General features: G+C 42.0%; 1 protein-coding gene across 2 annotated transcripts in view; it reads right to left on the bottom strand.

Moving 5' to 3' along the window:
* The window catches only part of WDR93 (WD repeat domain 93), a 136,106-nt gene that overhangs the window by 38,596 nt on the left and 80,805 nt on the right, over window positions 1–16,705 (bottom strand). For both annotated transcript variants that reach the window (XM_069766206.1, XM_069766207.1), the window contains exon 14: window positions 12,800–12,956. In XM_069766206.1, coding sequence (XP_069622307.1) covers window positions 12,800–12,956 — 157 coding nt within the window. The remainder of the gene's footprint in view (window positions 1–12,799; window positions 12,957–16,705) is intronic.

The following is a 16,705-nucleotide window of genomic DNA, read 5'->3' on the forward strand; positions in this document are numbered from 1 at the left end:
CCCACTTCATAGCCAACAACTCCCGATTGCCGACATCATAATTGCGTTCCGCAGGCGAAAACTTTCTGGAAAAAAAAGCACACGGTTTAATCAAAGAACCATCAGACTCCCTCTGAGACAAAACGGCCCCTGCCCCAATCTCAGAAGCGTCGACCTCAACCTGAAAAGGAAGAGAAACATCCGGCTGACGCAACACAGGGGCAGAAGTAAATCGGCGTTTAAGCTCCTGAAAGGCCTCAACAGCCTCAGAGGACCAATTCGTCACATCAGCGCCTTTCTTCGTCAAATCAGTAAGGGGCTTAACCACACTGGAAAAGTTGGCAATGAAACGGTGATAGAAATTAGCAAAGCCCAAAAATTTTTGAAGGCCCTTCACAGATGTGGGTTGGATCCAGTCATGAATAGCTTGGACCTTAACAGGATCCATTTCTATAGACGAGGGAGAAAAAATAAAACCCAAAAAAGAGATCTTCTGAACTCCGAATAGGCACTTGGACCCCTTCACAAACAAAGCATTATCACGAAGGATCTGGAACACCATCCTGACCTGCTTCACATGAGACTCCCAATCATCGGAAAAAATCAAAATATCATCCAAATATACGACCATGAATTTATCAAGATAATTGCGGAAAATATCATGCATGAAAGACTGGAACACAGATGGAGCATTAGAGAGCCCAAATGGCATCACAAGGTATTCAAAATGGCCTTCGGGCGTATTAAATGCAGTTTTCCATTCGTCACCCTGTTTAATACGAACAAGATTATATGCCCCTCGGAGGTCAATCTTAGTAAACCAACTAGCCCCCTTAATCTGAGCAAACAAATCAGTAAGCAAAGGCAAGGGGTATTGGAATTTGACCGTGATCTTATTAAGAAGACGATAATCAATATAGGGTCTCAAGGAGCCATGCTTCTTAGCAACAAAAAAGAAACCCGCTCCCAATGGTGACGAAGAGGGCCGAATATGCCCCTTCTCCAAAGACTCCTTGACATAACTCCACATGGCGGCATGCTCTGGCACAGACAGATTGAAAAGTCGGCCCTTAGTTAACTTGCAACCAGGAATCAAGTTAATAGCACAATCACAGTCCCTGTGCGGAGGAAGGGAACTGGACTTGGGCTCATCAAATACATCCTGGAAATCCGACAAAAACTTAGGGACCTCAGAAGAGGGGGAAGAGGAAATTGACATCACAGGAACGTCACTGTGTACCCCTTGACAACCCCAACTAGTCACCGACATAGTTTTCCAATCCAGCACCGAATTATGTTCCTGTAACCATGGAAAACCCAGTACAACAACATCATGCAGGTTATGCAACACCAGAAAACGGCAATCTTCCTGATGTGCTGGAGCCATGTACATAGTCATCTGTGTCCAGTACTGAGGTTTATCCTTGGCCAAGGGTGTAGCATCAATACCCCTCAAAGGAATAGGGCTCTGCAAAGGCTGCAAAGAAAAACCACAGCGCCTGGCGAATTCTAAGTCCATTAAGTTCAGGGTAGCGCCTGAATCCACAAATGCCATGACAGAAAAGGACGACAATGAGCAAATCAGGGTCACAGATAAGAGAAATTTAGGCTGTATAGTACTAATGGTAACAGACCTAGCGACTCTCTTAGTATGCTTAGGGCAATCAGAGATAACATGAGCAGAATCACCACAGTAAAAACACAGCCTATTCTGACGTCTGAATTCCTGCCGTTCTATTCTAGTCAAAATCCTATCACATTGCATAGGTTCTGGACTCTGCTCAGAGGATACTGCCATATGGTGCACAGCTTTGCGCTCGCGCAGACGCCGATCGATCTGAATGGCTAGAGACATAGATTCGCTCAAACCGACAGGTGTAGGAAAGCCCACCATAACGTCTTTAAGGGCTTCAGAAAGACCTTTTCTGAAAATAGCAGCCAGAACCTCTTCATCTCATTTAGTGAGCACTGACCATTTTCTAAATTTCTGGCAGTACAACTCTGCCACTTCCTGACCTTGACACAAGGCCAACAGGGTTTTTTCTGCATGATCCACAGAATTAGGTTCGTCATACAATAATCCGAGCGCTTGAAAAAATGCATCAACATTCAATAATGCCGGATCCCCTGTTTCAAGAGAAAAAGCCCAGTCTTGAGGGTCACCACGCAGCAAGGATATGATGATTTTTACTTGCTGAATGGGATCACCAGAAGAACGGGGTTTCAAAGCAAAAAACAATCTGCAGTTATTTTTAAAGTTCAAAAACTTGGATCTGTCCCCAAAAAACAAATCAGGAGTAGGAATTCTAGGCTCTAAAGCCAGAGTCTGGACAACATAGTCCTGGATACTCTGTACTCTTGCAGCAAGTTGATCCACACGAGAAAACAAACCCTGAACATCCATGCCAAAGCATATATCCTGAACCACCCAGATATCAAGAGGAAAAAAAAGACAAACTAGAGCACAGAAAAAAAAATGGTTCAGAACTTTCTTTTCCTTCTTTTGAGATGCATTTAATTCATTTTCGGCCACTTTTACTGTTATGATGCGGTGGTCTAGGAGCAACATGGCACTGGCTGAAGGAAAGAGCCAGGCCTAAATAGCAGAGCAGAAGAGACGATAAGTGGAGGCAGCTGATGACAGCTAACTCCAAGGAGCAGCCATACCACTAGAAACCACAAGAGGGAGCCCAAGAGCAGAACTCACAAAAGTGCCACTTACAACCACCGGAGGGAGCCCAAGAGCGGAATTCACAACAGAAGAGGTCATTTATATAAAATGATAAAAGAGGATTACTCAGCAACAAGTTACCTGATATAAGACAGGTAGGACTTTTTTCAGCAGTCTATAGCCTCTATGCCATTATTAATAGTTTAGATCAAATGCAGTGACAGATTCCCTTTAACCCTTTCACATATGTGAATGGATAAGCTACCACAATATATCAAATTATCAATATTGTAAGATACAATAGCTTCTTGGAGAGTGATAAGGATAGGATTCTCCTTCTACATTAATATATATATATATATATATATATTTATTTTTTATTTTTTTTTTATTGCAGTGTGTACGGAAAATATTCAGACCCCTTTAAATTTCTCACTCTTTGTTTCATTTCAGCCATTTGGTAAATTCAAAAAAGTTGATTTATTTCTCATTAACGTATACTCTGTTCCTTTTTCTTTTTCTCTCTCTCTCTTCTCACTCTGACACTGGGCAATATTTCCTCATTATTGCTACTCATGATTTGATTATTAGTTCGCACATGACAAGATGTGGTTTGGTGTTTTTTAAGAGGAAGAGGGGGGAGGAGGAGGAGCTTTCATAGCCAAGAGATGGTCAGAATTCCTATTCAATTTGACCACCTCTTCATGAAAATCAGCATACGGAAGCGCTTAGTTCGCGAGACAGATGTGTGTCCTATTGGTGCGATCAGCATTGACTATACATTTATGTAAGATTCTGTCGATATGAAAAATATGTGCAAGATAGGAAAATCCATTTATGTTAAAGTGGTTGTCCGGACTTCGTATGCTGTCAGTATACTCTGGTGTCGGAGACAAGAGCAGGTGGTCAAATATGAAATTTGCATACTTCCAGCCACATTACAACTACACGGGTCATTACAGGTTGCAACCGGAAAAAACACCACTCAAAACATGCGTCTCAATTTTTAGGTTACTTTCACATTTCCGTCTTTCCTCTGCCGTCGCAATACGTCAAAATTTGCAGGATCCTGCATTTTCCCATAGACTTGTATTAGCGACGGATGGACACACGTTTCGTCCGTCGTGCACTGGATCCTGTGGAATGTGACGGCCCGGAACGTTTTTCTGTACGTTGTATCCAGTGTTTCAGACTGTGCATGCCCAGCAGGAAATCTCGCTCTCACTCTCTTTCCTCACCCAGAATACAGACGGAAATGTCAAAGAAAAATCTTCTGTCGTTAAGTCGTGCTGACGCTTCATGACGGGCGACTACCGACGGAAATGTGAAAGTAACTATATGTATATGTATATTTGCGCTGGAGGTACCAATAAATCTAAAAAACAATTAGTAAAAAGGCTGTCTGCATAAGGTGATATTCCTCATACCATGTCCAAACGATTACCTTATTGGCATATTGTTTTCCTTCATCTATGCAGTCCAAACGATTAACAGGTGTTCACGTATATGTTCACGTTACTGCAATCTCCCAAATGTGTGCACAGCAGTAACTTTTCCAAAGATGTGTGAGGAAAGGGTGTTTAACCTGTCCCGGCCGGTGACAGTCACCCCTTACCTCACAGGCGATACTCCCGGATCTTCAGCGGTAAGACCGCGCTTCTACAGACAAGTTCCCGGCGATGCTCCCGGATCTTCAGCGGTAAGACCGCGCTTCTACAAGCAAGTTGCCGGCGAGGTGCAGTGAAGCTGCAGGACCTCGCGTGACGTCACATGCACGTGATGATACACATGATCGGCTGACGGAATGCACCTAGGACCACAAAGCTCAATCCAACGCGTTTCGGAGTCGGCAGACTCCTTCTTTAGGGATGGTTCGGTGCATAACAGAGGTGTTTTTATATCATATAGTGGATGGAAGCGCTAGGTCTATTTATTAAAGGCAAAGAGTTCAATCTCGCTGTTCAGTCCGTTTGGAATCAGTGTGTTCATTTCAAAAATCTACCTGCTCTCCTCTCTTGACATCTGATGGATGAAATTCCCTCCCCGCCAGTTCTTTTTCACTTTTTTGATACCAGTAACCACAATATCCTCCACTGAGCCCCCATGATATTCCTCAAAATGTTGTGATAGGGGGTGTCCCGCGAACTTTTTACTAATATTGCGTAGATGTTCCCCAATACGTACGCTCATAGGTCGTATAGTGCGGCCTATATATAATTTCCCACACGGGCATTTTATGCCATAAATTACTCCTCGGGTGGAGCAGGTTATGAAGTCCTTAATTTCTACTTCATTATCTTTAGCAATAATACTCAATTGTTTTTTCGTATTTAATTTCCTACACGGTAAACATTTTTTACATGGAAAGAATCCAGACTGGGCCTTTGATGTAAACGGCAATATGGATGACACAGGTTTGCGAACCGATGGGGCTATTATATTGCCTAAATTGTTCGCCCTCCTATACACAAATCTGGGATATTCGGCTAATGTGTTTCCAATCACTTTATCTTCCTTTAATAGACTCCAATGTATGTTTACAATTTTTTTCAAAAGATGACTATTGGAATTGTATGGAGTTATGATCGGTATCCCTTCATTTTCCATATTGTTACTTTTCTTCTCTTTCTGTTTGAGTAATTTCATTCTTGATTGTTTCCCTACTTGTTCCTTAACCCGTATAAGAGTCTCTTTGTCATATCCTTTCTGGCTAAACTTCTCTATCAGGACATTTGTCTCCTTCTTGAAATCCTCTGGTTTGGAGCAATTTCTGTGGGCTCTTATAAATTGGCTTTTGGGGACGTTCAAAAGCCAACTGGGTAAATGGCAACTATTTAATGAGATATAATTATTTGAATCAGTGGGTTTGTGGTGGTTTGAATCCCATTATTTTCTATAAAAATCCTCAAATCTAAAAAGTTTATTTCTTTATTACTAGTATTCGCTGTGAAATTTAAAAAATAATTATTTTTATTAAGTTCATTAATAAAATCCAGTAATAAAACAGGCCCCCCTGACCATATAAAAACTATATCGTCTATAAAACGCTGCCATAGGACCAGGTTCGCCCGTAGGAGTCCATCCCTATAGATGTTATCTTCCTCCCACTTACCGACATACAAGTTGGCGTAACTAGGGGCAAACCTGGTACCCATGGCAGTGCCCCACTGCTGGGAGTAGTAGTCCTTCCCAAAACAGAAATAGTTGTGGGTAAGAATAAAATTTATACAATCAATGATAAAAGAAATTTGGTCACCTGGTAAAATTCCATCTTTAGTTAAAAAATGTTGAACTGCTTCACACCCTTTCTGGTGCTGGATAACTGTATATAGAGAGGTGATATCAAGGGTGCAAATTATATAATGATCCTGCCACCGAACAGTTTGTAATATTCGTAAAACATGTGCACTATCCTTTAAGTAGGTTTAACACCCTTTCCTCATACATCTTTGGAAAAGTTACTGCTGTGCACACATTTGGGAGATTGCAGTAACGTGAACATATACGTGAACACCTGTTAATCGTTTGGACTGCATAGAAGGAAAACAATATGCCAATAAGGTAATCGTTTGGACATGGTATGAGGAATATCACCTTATGCAGACAGCCTTTTTACTAATTGTTTTTTAGATTGGTACCTCCAGCGCAAATATACATATACATATAGTTGCTTGTGTTTTTTTTTACACTTTATACCGGACATTTTGTCCGTTTATTTGCAGCAGAAGGAAAATTAAGGAATAACCCTCTGTGCAGCGCCCTTAGTTGTTTTTATATTTTGGAAATGTGAAAGTAGCCTTAACCCCTTCATGACCCATCCTATTTTGACCTTAAAGACCTGGCCGTTTTTTGTAATTCTGACCAGTGTCCCTTTATGAGGTAATAACTCAGGAACGCTTCAATGAATCCTAGCGGTTCTGAGAATGTTTTTTCGTGACATATTGCGCTTCATAATTTAGGTCGATAATTTTTGCATTTATTTGTGAAAAAAATGGAAATTTGGCTAAAATTTTGAAAATTTAGCAATTTTCAAATTTTTCATTTTTATTCTGTTAAACGAGAGAGTTATGTGACACAAAATAGTTAATAAATAACATTTCCCACATGTCTACCTTACATCAGCACAATTTTGGAACCAAAATTCTTTTTTGCTAGGAAGTTATAAGGGTTAAAATTTGACCAGCGATTTCTCATTTTTACAGCAAAATTTACAAAACCATTTTTTTTAAGGACCACCTCACATTTGAAGTCAGTTTGAGGGGTCTGTATGGCTGAAAATACCCAAAAGTGACACCATTCTAAAAACTGCACCCCTCAAGGTGCTCAAAACCACATTCAAGAAGTTTATTAACCCTTCAGGGGCTTCACAGCAGCAGAAGCAACATGGAAGGAAAAAATGAACATTTAACTTTTTAGTCACAAAAATGATGTTTTAGCAACAATTTTTTTATTTTCCCAAGGGTAAAAAGAGAAACTGGACACCAAAAGTTATTGTAAAATTTGTCCTGAGTACACCGATACCCCATATGTGGGGGTGAACCACTGGGCGCACGACAGGGCTCGGAAGGGAAGGAGCGCCATTTGACTTTTTCAATTAAAAATTGGCTCCAATCTTTAGCGGACACCATGTCGCGTTTGGAGAGCCCCTGTGTGCCTAAACATTGAAGCTTCCCCACATGTGACCCCATTTTGGAAACTAGACCCCCCAAGGAACTAATCTAGATGCATAGTGAGCACTTTGAACCGCCAGGTGCTTCATAAATTGATCCGTAAAAATGAAGAAGTACTTTTTTTTCACAAAAAATTTCTTTTAGCCTCAATTTTTTCATTTTCACATGGGTAACAGGATAAAATGGATCCGAAAATGTGTTGGGCAATTTCTCCTGAGTACACTGATACCTCACATGTGGGGGTAAACCACTGTTTGGGCACACGGTAGGGCTCAGAAGGGAAGGAGCGCCATTTGACTTTTTGAATGAAAAATTTGCTCCAATCGTTTGCTGACACCATGTTGCGTTTGGAGAGCCCCTGTGTGCCTAAACATTGGAGCTTCCCCACATGTGACCCCATTTTGGAAACTAGACCTCCCAAGGAACTAAACTAGATGTGTGATGACCACTTTAAACCCTCAAGTGCTTCACAGAAGTTTATAACGCAGAGCCGTGAAAATAAAAAATCATTTTTCTTTCCTCAAAAATTATTTTTTAGCCCACAATTTTTTATTTTCACAAGAGTAACAGGAGAAATTGGACCCGAAAAGTTGTTGTCCAGTTTGTCCTGAGTATGCTGATACCCCATATGTGGGGGGGAACCACTGTTTGGGCACACGTCGGGGCTTGGAAGGGAAGCAGTGACTTTTGAAATGCAGACTTTGATGGAATGGTCTGCGGGCATCACGTTGCGTTTGCAGAGCCCCTGATGTGCCTAAACAGTAGAAACCCCCCACAAGTGACCCCTATTCGGAAATTAGACCCCCCAAGGAACTTATCTAGATATGTGGTGAGCACTTTGAACCCCCAAGTGCTTCACAGAAGTTTACAACGCACAGCCATGAAAATAAAAAAATCATGTTTCTTTTCTCAAAAATGATGTTTTAGCAAGCAATTTTTTATTTTCACAAGGGTAACAGGAGAAATTGGACCCCAATAATTGTTGCCCAGTTTGTCGTGAGTATGCTGGTACCCCATATGTGGGGGTAAACCACTGTTTGGGTGCACGTCGGGGCTCGGAAGGGAGGGAGCACCATTTGACTTTTTGAATGCAAGATTGACTGGAATCAATGGTGGCGCCATGTTGCGTTTGGAGACCCCTGATGTGCCTAAACAGTGGAAACCCCTCAATTCTAAATCCAACCCTAACCCCAACACACTCCTAACCCTAATCCCAACTCTAGCCATAACCCTAATCACAACCCTAACCCCAACACACCCCTAACCCTAACCCTAACCACAGCCTAATCTTAACCCTATTTCCAACCCTAGCCCTAATTCCAACCCTAACCCTAAGGCTATGTGCCCACGGTGCGGATTCGTGTGAGATTTTTCCGCACCATTTTTGAAAAATCCACAGGTAAAAGGCACTGCATTTTACCTGTGGATTTACCGGGGATTTCCAGTGTTTTTTGTGTGGATTTCACCTGTGGATTCCTATTGAGGAACAGGGGTAAACCGCTGCGGAATCCGCACAAAGAATTGACATGCTGCGGAAAATACAACACAGCGTTTCCGTGCGGTATTTTCCGCACCATGGGCACAGCGGATTTGGTTTTCCATAGGTTTACATGGTACTGTAAACCTGATGGAAAACTGCTACGAATCCGCAGCGGCCAATCCGCTGCGGATCTGCAGCCAAATCTGCTGCAGATCCGCAGCCAAATCCGCACCTTGTGCACAAAGCCTAATTCTAACCCTAACCCTAGTTCTAACCCTAAATCTAGCCGTAACCCAAACCCTAACCCTAAGGCCAGGTTCACATTGCGCTAGCAGCAGCCCGTTCAGCACATACGCTAACGGGCTGCTGCTAGCGCAAGTGCCGACGTTTGCATCGCGCTAGCGCAGATAGAGCATCTGCTAGCTCTATCTGCGCTAGCAGTGATGGACCCGGAAACGCTGCAGCCCGTGTCTTCGGGTCCGTCACTCAATGACGGCACATCCCTAGCGTACACCCATTGTGGGCGTGCGCTAGTGATGCGTCCGACATTGCTGTCAATGGCGGCCATAACGGACTACGTTACACTGCGTTTATGTCGTGGTGTAACGTAGTCCGTCTAACGGACTGCTTAGACGCAGTGTGAACCAACCCTAACCCTAACCCGGCAAAGAAAAAAAAAATCTTTATTTTATTTTTGTCCCTACCTATGGGGGTGATAAAGCGGGGGGGTTGTTTATTATTTTTTTATTTTGATCGCTGTTATAGAACCTATTACAGCGATCAAAATGTACTTGTAACGAATCTGCCGGCCGGCAGATTCCTCGGGCGCACTGCGCATGCGCCCGCCATTTTCCAAGATGGCGGCGCCCATGCAGCAGCCGGATGGACACCGGGAGACACACGGGAGGTCAGTAAGTATGATTGGGGGGGATCGGACAGCAGGGGTGGGTGCAGACAGCGGGGGGAGCGGATAGGAGGACGGAGGGGAGCGGAGGACAGGAAATGACAGGACAGAGGACGGAGGGAAGCAGATCGGTGGCGGTGGGGGGGGGGGGGGAGATCATGATCTCCAGCCATGGCTGATGCTATTGCAGCATTGGCCATGGCTGGATTGTAATATTTCACCAATTTTCATTGGTGAAATATTACTATCGCTCTGATTGAAAGTGAAAGTGAAACGTCACTTTCAACAGCCAATCAGAGCGATCGTAGCCACGGGGGGGTGAAGCCACCCCCCCTTGGCTAAAGTACAACTCCTCCTGTCCCTGCAGGCCGGGTGAAATTACAGTTAACCCTTTCACCCGACCTGCAGGAGCCCAATCCGGCCATGACGCATATGCTGCGTCACAGGTCGGAATGGCACAGGTTTTCATGACGCATACGCTGCGTCAAAGGTCGGGAAGGGGTTAAAGGAGCAGCATTGTAAACAACTTACCTGATCTGCTCACTCAGCCAATGAACATGGCTAAAGGGAAAAAAATGCTTTCCTTGATTCAGTGAGCACAACGGTCTTTGAGCAGTGTTTCTTGAGGCAGCAACCTTTACTGACGCGTGACTAGAACGGGTTTCAGTTTGAAATATGTGATGGCAGCCATATTTATGAGATCCTTGTTGAACCCCTTTATGAAAGTTCAAATAAAAACCAAAAACATATATTCACCATTTATGAATAATGAAATGATGACACTCGTTAGAACTATTTCCCCATTCACTACTTATTAAACTAGCCTGTATATCAGCAGTCATTGTGTTGCATACACCTATATAAAAGTCAATTTCAGTAAAATGACAATTTGTTGAAAATGCAATCTTTCCTTACGGAATCCATCCAGAGTGAACTGCTCTGTACTTAAAATACACTGGGTTCAGAATTATTAGGCAAGTTGTATTTTAGAGGATTATTTTTATTATTGATCAACAACTATGTTCTCAATCAACCCAAAAGACTCATAAATATCAAAGCTTAATATTTTTGGAAGTTGGAGAGTTTTTTTTTTTTAGATTTGGCTATCTTAGGAGCATATCTGCTTGTGCAGGTAACTATTAGGCCGGGATCACACATACGCGTGATACGGCCGAGTCTCGCAGGTGAAAACCCAGCTCTGGCGCCAGCACTCCGGAGCGGAGCGTGCGGCTCCATGTATTGCTGTGCAGCTGCACGCTCTGCTCCGGAGTGCCGGCGCCAGAGCTGGGTTTTCACCTGCGAGACTCGGCCGTATCTCGCGTATGTGTGATCCCAGCCTTACTGTGCAGAATTATTAGGCAACTTAATAAAAACCAAATATATTCTCATCTCACTTGTTCATTTTCACCAGGTAAACCAATATAATTGCACAAAATTTAGAAATAAACATTTCTGACATGTAAAAACAAAACACAAAAAAATTAGTAACCAACATAACCACCTTTCTTTATGATGACACTCAACAGCCTTCCATCCATAGATTCTGTCAGTGGCTTGATCTGTTTTCGATCAACATTGCGTGCAGCAGCCACCACAGCCTCCCAGACACTGTTCCGAGAGGTGGACTGTTTTCCCTCCCTGTAGATCTCACATTTTATGAGGTACCACAGGTTCTCTATGGGGTTCAGATCAGGTTAACAAGGGGGCCATGTCATTATTTTTTCTTCTTTGAGACCTTTACTGGCCAGCTACGCTGTGGAGTAGTTGGAGGCATGTGATGGAGCATTGTCCTGTATGAAAATCATGTTTTTCTTGAACGACACTGACTTCTTCCTGTACCACTGTTTGAAGAAGTTGTCTTCCAGAAACGCAGTAGGTCTGGGAGTTGAGCTTCACTCCATCCTCAACCTGAAAAGGTCCCACAAGCTCATCTTTGATGATACCAGCCCATACCAGTACCCCACCTCCACCTTGATGGCGTCTGAGTTGGAGTGGAGCTCTGCCCTTTACTGATCCAGCCTCTGGCTCATCCATCTGGCCCACCAAGAGTCAATCTCATTTCATCAGTCCATAAAACCTTTGAAAAGTCAGTCTTAAGATATTTCTTGGCCTAGTCTTGACGTTTTATCTTATGTTTCTTGTTCAAAGGTGGTCGTTTTTCAGCCTTCCTTACCTTGGCCATGTCCCTGAGTATCGCACACCTTGTGCTTTTTGATACTCCAGTAACATTGCAGCTCTGAAATATGGCAAAACTGGTGGCAAATGGCATCTTGGCAGCTTCACGCTTGATTTTCCTCAATTCATGGGCAGTTATTTTGCCTTTTTGCCCAACATGCTTCTTGCGACCCTGTTGGCTATTTGCCATGAAACGCTTGATTGTTCGGTGATCACGCTTCATAAGTTTGGCAATTTCAAGACTGCTGCATCCCTCTGCAAGACATCTCACAATTTTGGACTTTTCAGAGTGTCAACTCTCTCTTCTGACCCATTTTGCCAAAGGAAAGGAAGTTGCCTAATAATTAAGCGCACCTTAGATAGGGGTTTGATGTCATTAGACAACACTCCTTCTCATTACAGAGATGCACATCACCTGATTAACTTAATTGGTAGTTGGCTCTCAAGCCTGAACATTTTGGAGTAGGACAACATGTATAAAAAGTATCATGTGATCAAAATACAACTTGCCTAATAATTCTGCACACAGTGTAATATGTAACTGTGATTGTGCAGAATGACTAGAGACCATGTGAAGCACTGAAGACGAGTCTCTTAAGGATATCTTGAAAAGAAGCTCAAAATGTTTCATTGTATTTTTTTTACAGACCAAATGCATTACACAGAGTACAATAAGAAGTCATTCTGAACGTGACACTAGATATTTTAGGTTTAATATTCTCTATACTATGAACCGGGCTTGAAACTGAGTTTTTAAATTAAGTAAAACAATGTAATATGCCAGTTGCCAGATCTATAGTTAAAGTCATAATAAATTAAATGCATTTCGTGTAACTGGAAAAAAATACAAGAAAGTCCTAGTGAAATTGAACGTTAGTACTAAAGGTTTGAGCTGTGCAATGTTAGATATTATTACCTACCTTTGAGAAAAAGACAGTGGGTCTCTGCATCAAGAGCATATACTGGTTGCCAGGGAAATGCTACTTTATAGGGTGACGGGAGACTAAGCTGGCAAACTGGTTGCCGTTCTGCAGTATCTAGTAGCTTTACCATACCGCTGCGGTGGAATAGGAGAACCTAGCAAAAAAAGAAAGCTTATCAACTCAGCTATTGCAATATATTACACACAAGATGAATAAAATACTGGCATCATAATATATTGATATATAATTTATTTATTGTAGCTTATCGGATATGCCATGATCCAGAAACCGCCATCATTTGTGTCGTTCCCCCCAATAAGGATCATAATCTAATAATTTTTCTCTATTTGACACATACATACATACATACACACAGAAGGACCATTTTCATAGAAAGCAAATCAGGATGTACCTTATACGAACTCATACACGAGGAGAATACAGACTGTAGTCAGTTGTCGGCCCTGAGAAGTTTTGGACCCAGGCCCTCATTGCTGCAAGGTCATGTGTTAACTAATGACATCTCACGGTGTCCCTCCAAACACAACCAGAATGCACTTAATTTCTTTACAACTGGACAATTTTCCATTTTTCCACCCCTTCTTCCAAGAGTCATAACTTTTTTTTAAAGCCATATGTATGCCGGCTTGTTGTTTTGCAGGATATGTTGTCACTTTGAATGAAACCATTTATTTTATTGTATAACAACTAAAAATAGTAAAAAATAAATAAATAAAAATCAATGAGCGATGAAATGAGGACAAAAAAAAGCCATGACAGGTGTCATTATCTGAGGTCCAAAACTTTTATTTTTTATTTTTCCGTTGATGGTTGTGAGAGTTTTTTTTGCTCACCTAATGGACACACTGTATTTATACAATTTATGATTTTTTTCATGACTTATTACAATTTTTTGGGAAATGTAAATCTTGCATTTCGATTTTCTTTTTATTTACTTTGGCATTTAATGTATGATTTAAATAATTATATATTTTGATAGATCTGACTTGTAAGGGCACGTCAATGGCAAATACATTTAATTTCTTATTTCTTCTTGTATTAGGATGCATGAAATCCATATAGTAAAGATCTTGGCAACACAGACGCAAAGTACTGATGAGACAACCAATCACAACCTACCAATTCATGCAGTGGGTGATTGCAAAAAAGCGGTTTGTATAGGGCATTGGTCACACACAGGTAATGCAGAGTATATGTTTTACGGCTTATTACAGGCTGCCAAGCACTATCTAAGGGAATCCCATGAGAACTGAAACCCTAGTTTACAAGGCCAAAAATGCTGGGCCTGGCTGCACCCTAAAAAATGAAGTTCAAAAAATAGATACATACATAATTTATGAGGTATTGGTCCATGTGTTGACCAAGGTATAAGCTCGCAATCCGCGTCAAGGGGCCTCACACTTGAGAGTCCTAACAGTAAACTTAAAAGCAAAGCCACAAAAAGAGGAATAAAAATCCTCCAAAAATTCAGTATTTTGCATCTGTGTTGCCACCATCTTTACTACATGGGTTTGCCGCATCCTGAGAGAGTGCATTAGTTCTCAGTCCTGGGTAAGTAAACACTGCTGCCCTTTTTTGCTATCATTAATTCAATAATTTTGAACTGCAGAAATGGCTGAGATTAGAGGATGAGTGAGCCGAGTGAATTTTAACCCTTTCACCATCTTGGGTTTTTCTATTTTTGAATTTTCGCTTTTTATTGTTCCGTCAATATGGCCCTGTGAGGGCTTGTTTTTTGAAGGATAAGTTGTACTTTTGAACGACAATATTCGTTTTACCATAAAGTGTACTGGAATATGGGAAAAAAAATTAAAAGTGCGGTGAAATTGCAAAAAAAAGTGGAATTCCACAAATTTTTTTTTTTTTACCATGTTCACTAAATGCTAAAACTGACCTGCCACTATGATTCTCCATATCATCATCGTCACGAGTGGCGAAAAAAATCCAAAGTTTGTAAAAAAAAAAAAAAATTGTGCCATTTCCCGAGACCTGTAGCGTCTCCACGTTTTGTGATCTGCGGCTGGGTGAGGGCTTATTTTTTGCGTCCTGAGCTGACGTTTTTATTCATACAATTTTGGGGTAGATATGATGTTTTGATCGCCCATTATTGCATTTCATTGCAATGGCGTGGCAACCAAAAAACGTTATTCTGGCTTCTTGATTTCTTTTCTCGTTAGGCTAGGGTCACATTGCGTTAGGGCAGTCCGTTTAGCGCATAGCGCTACGGGCTGCGCTAACGCAATGTCCCAAATGGGATCGCGTTAGCCGATCCCGCTAGCGCAGATCCCCGATCTGCGCTAGCGAGGAACGGACCGCGAACGCTCCGTCACTCAAATGACGGCACAACGCTAGCGCACGCCCAATGTGGGCGTGCGCTAGCGATGCGTTCGCCATAGACAGTAATGGCGGCGTTAACGGAATACGTTGCACTGCGTTATGCCGCGGTGTAACGTAGTCCGTTAAACGTACCGCCATAACGCAGTGTGACCCTAGCCTTACGCCGTTTACTGATCAGATTAACTCATATACCAATACCGAATACGTGTATTTTTTTTCAATTGTTTTATTTTTAATGGGGCAAGCAGGAGGTGATTTGAACTTTTATATTTTTGAAATATTGTTTTTTTTTTTTTTTACTAGCTTCAATAGTCTCCATGGGCGACTAGAAGCTGCGATCATGCGATCGCCTGTACTACGCATAGCATGGCTTCAGCCCTGCTATGTGTAGCTCAAATGCTCCTCTGGCCGGCTCTCATAGCAATCCGGCAATGACAATCACAGGGGTCTCCTGCAGACCCACGATCACGAGACACGGGCGCTGCTAATGACGCGCTTCTGGCACGATCATGCTAAATGCTATTGTCAGAAACTGACAGCGGCATTTAACATGTTAACAGCCATGGGGGGAAATCTGCCACCAGAGCTGATTATAAATGAAAGGGCGGCGTTACCAGTGTGAAACAAGTTAGAACTCAACTTTGTCTTCTTAGAAGCACATTTGCTGTAGCTCTCACAGCTCTGCTGTATTGCAACAATATTGCAACCTGTCTGCCTGTGACATGGAAGCTGAAGCTGAGAGGAACCTGAAGAGGTGTCAGGTATAATTACATATTACTCTGGTACTCTCTTTTTATTCATAACTAGCTGAAGAGCCCGGCGTTGCCTGGGCATAGTAAATATCTGTGGTTAGTTATAGCACGTCACTTCTCTTATTTTCCCATCACGCCTCTCATTTTCCCAATCACATCTTCAATTTTCCCCCTCACATCTCTCATTTTCTCCCTCACACCTCTCATTTTCTCCCTCACTCCTCTCATTCCCCCCTAACACTTGTCATTTCGACCTCACATCTGTCATTTTCCGATCACTCCACTATTTTCCCTCACTCCTCTCATTTTGCACTCACACCTTTTCATTTTCACCTCACACCTCTCATTTTCACCTCAGTATATACATGTTTGTCATCTCCGTTATATATAGTATACACCTGTATGTCATCTCCTGTATATAGTATATACCTGTATGTCATCTCCCCTGTATATAGTATATACCTGCTGTGTGTCATCTCCCCTGTATATAGTATATACAGTGGGGCAAAAAAGTATTTAGTCAGTCAGCAATAGTGCAAGTTCCACCACTTAAAAAGATGAGAGGCGTCTGTAATTTACATCATAGGTAGACCTCAACTATGGGAGACAAACTGAGAAAAAAAATTCCAGAAAATCACATTGTCTGTTTTTTTATCATTTTATTTGCATATTATGGTGGAAAATAAGTATTTGGTCAGAAACAAACAATCAAGATTTCTGGCTCTCACAGACCTGTAACTTCTTCTTTAAGAGTCTCCTCTTTCCTCCACTCATTACCTGTAGTAATGGCACC

Source organism: Ranitomeya imitator, chromosome 4, assembly GCF_032444005.1.
Source record: "Ranitomeya imitator isolate aRanImi1 chromosome 4, aRanImi1.pri, whole genome shotgun sequence".
NCBI lineage: Eukaryota > Metazoa > Chordata > Amphibia > Anura > Dendrobatidae > Ranitomeya > Ranitomeya imitator.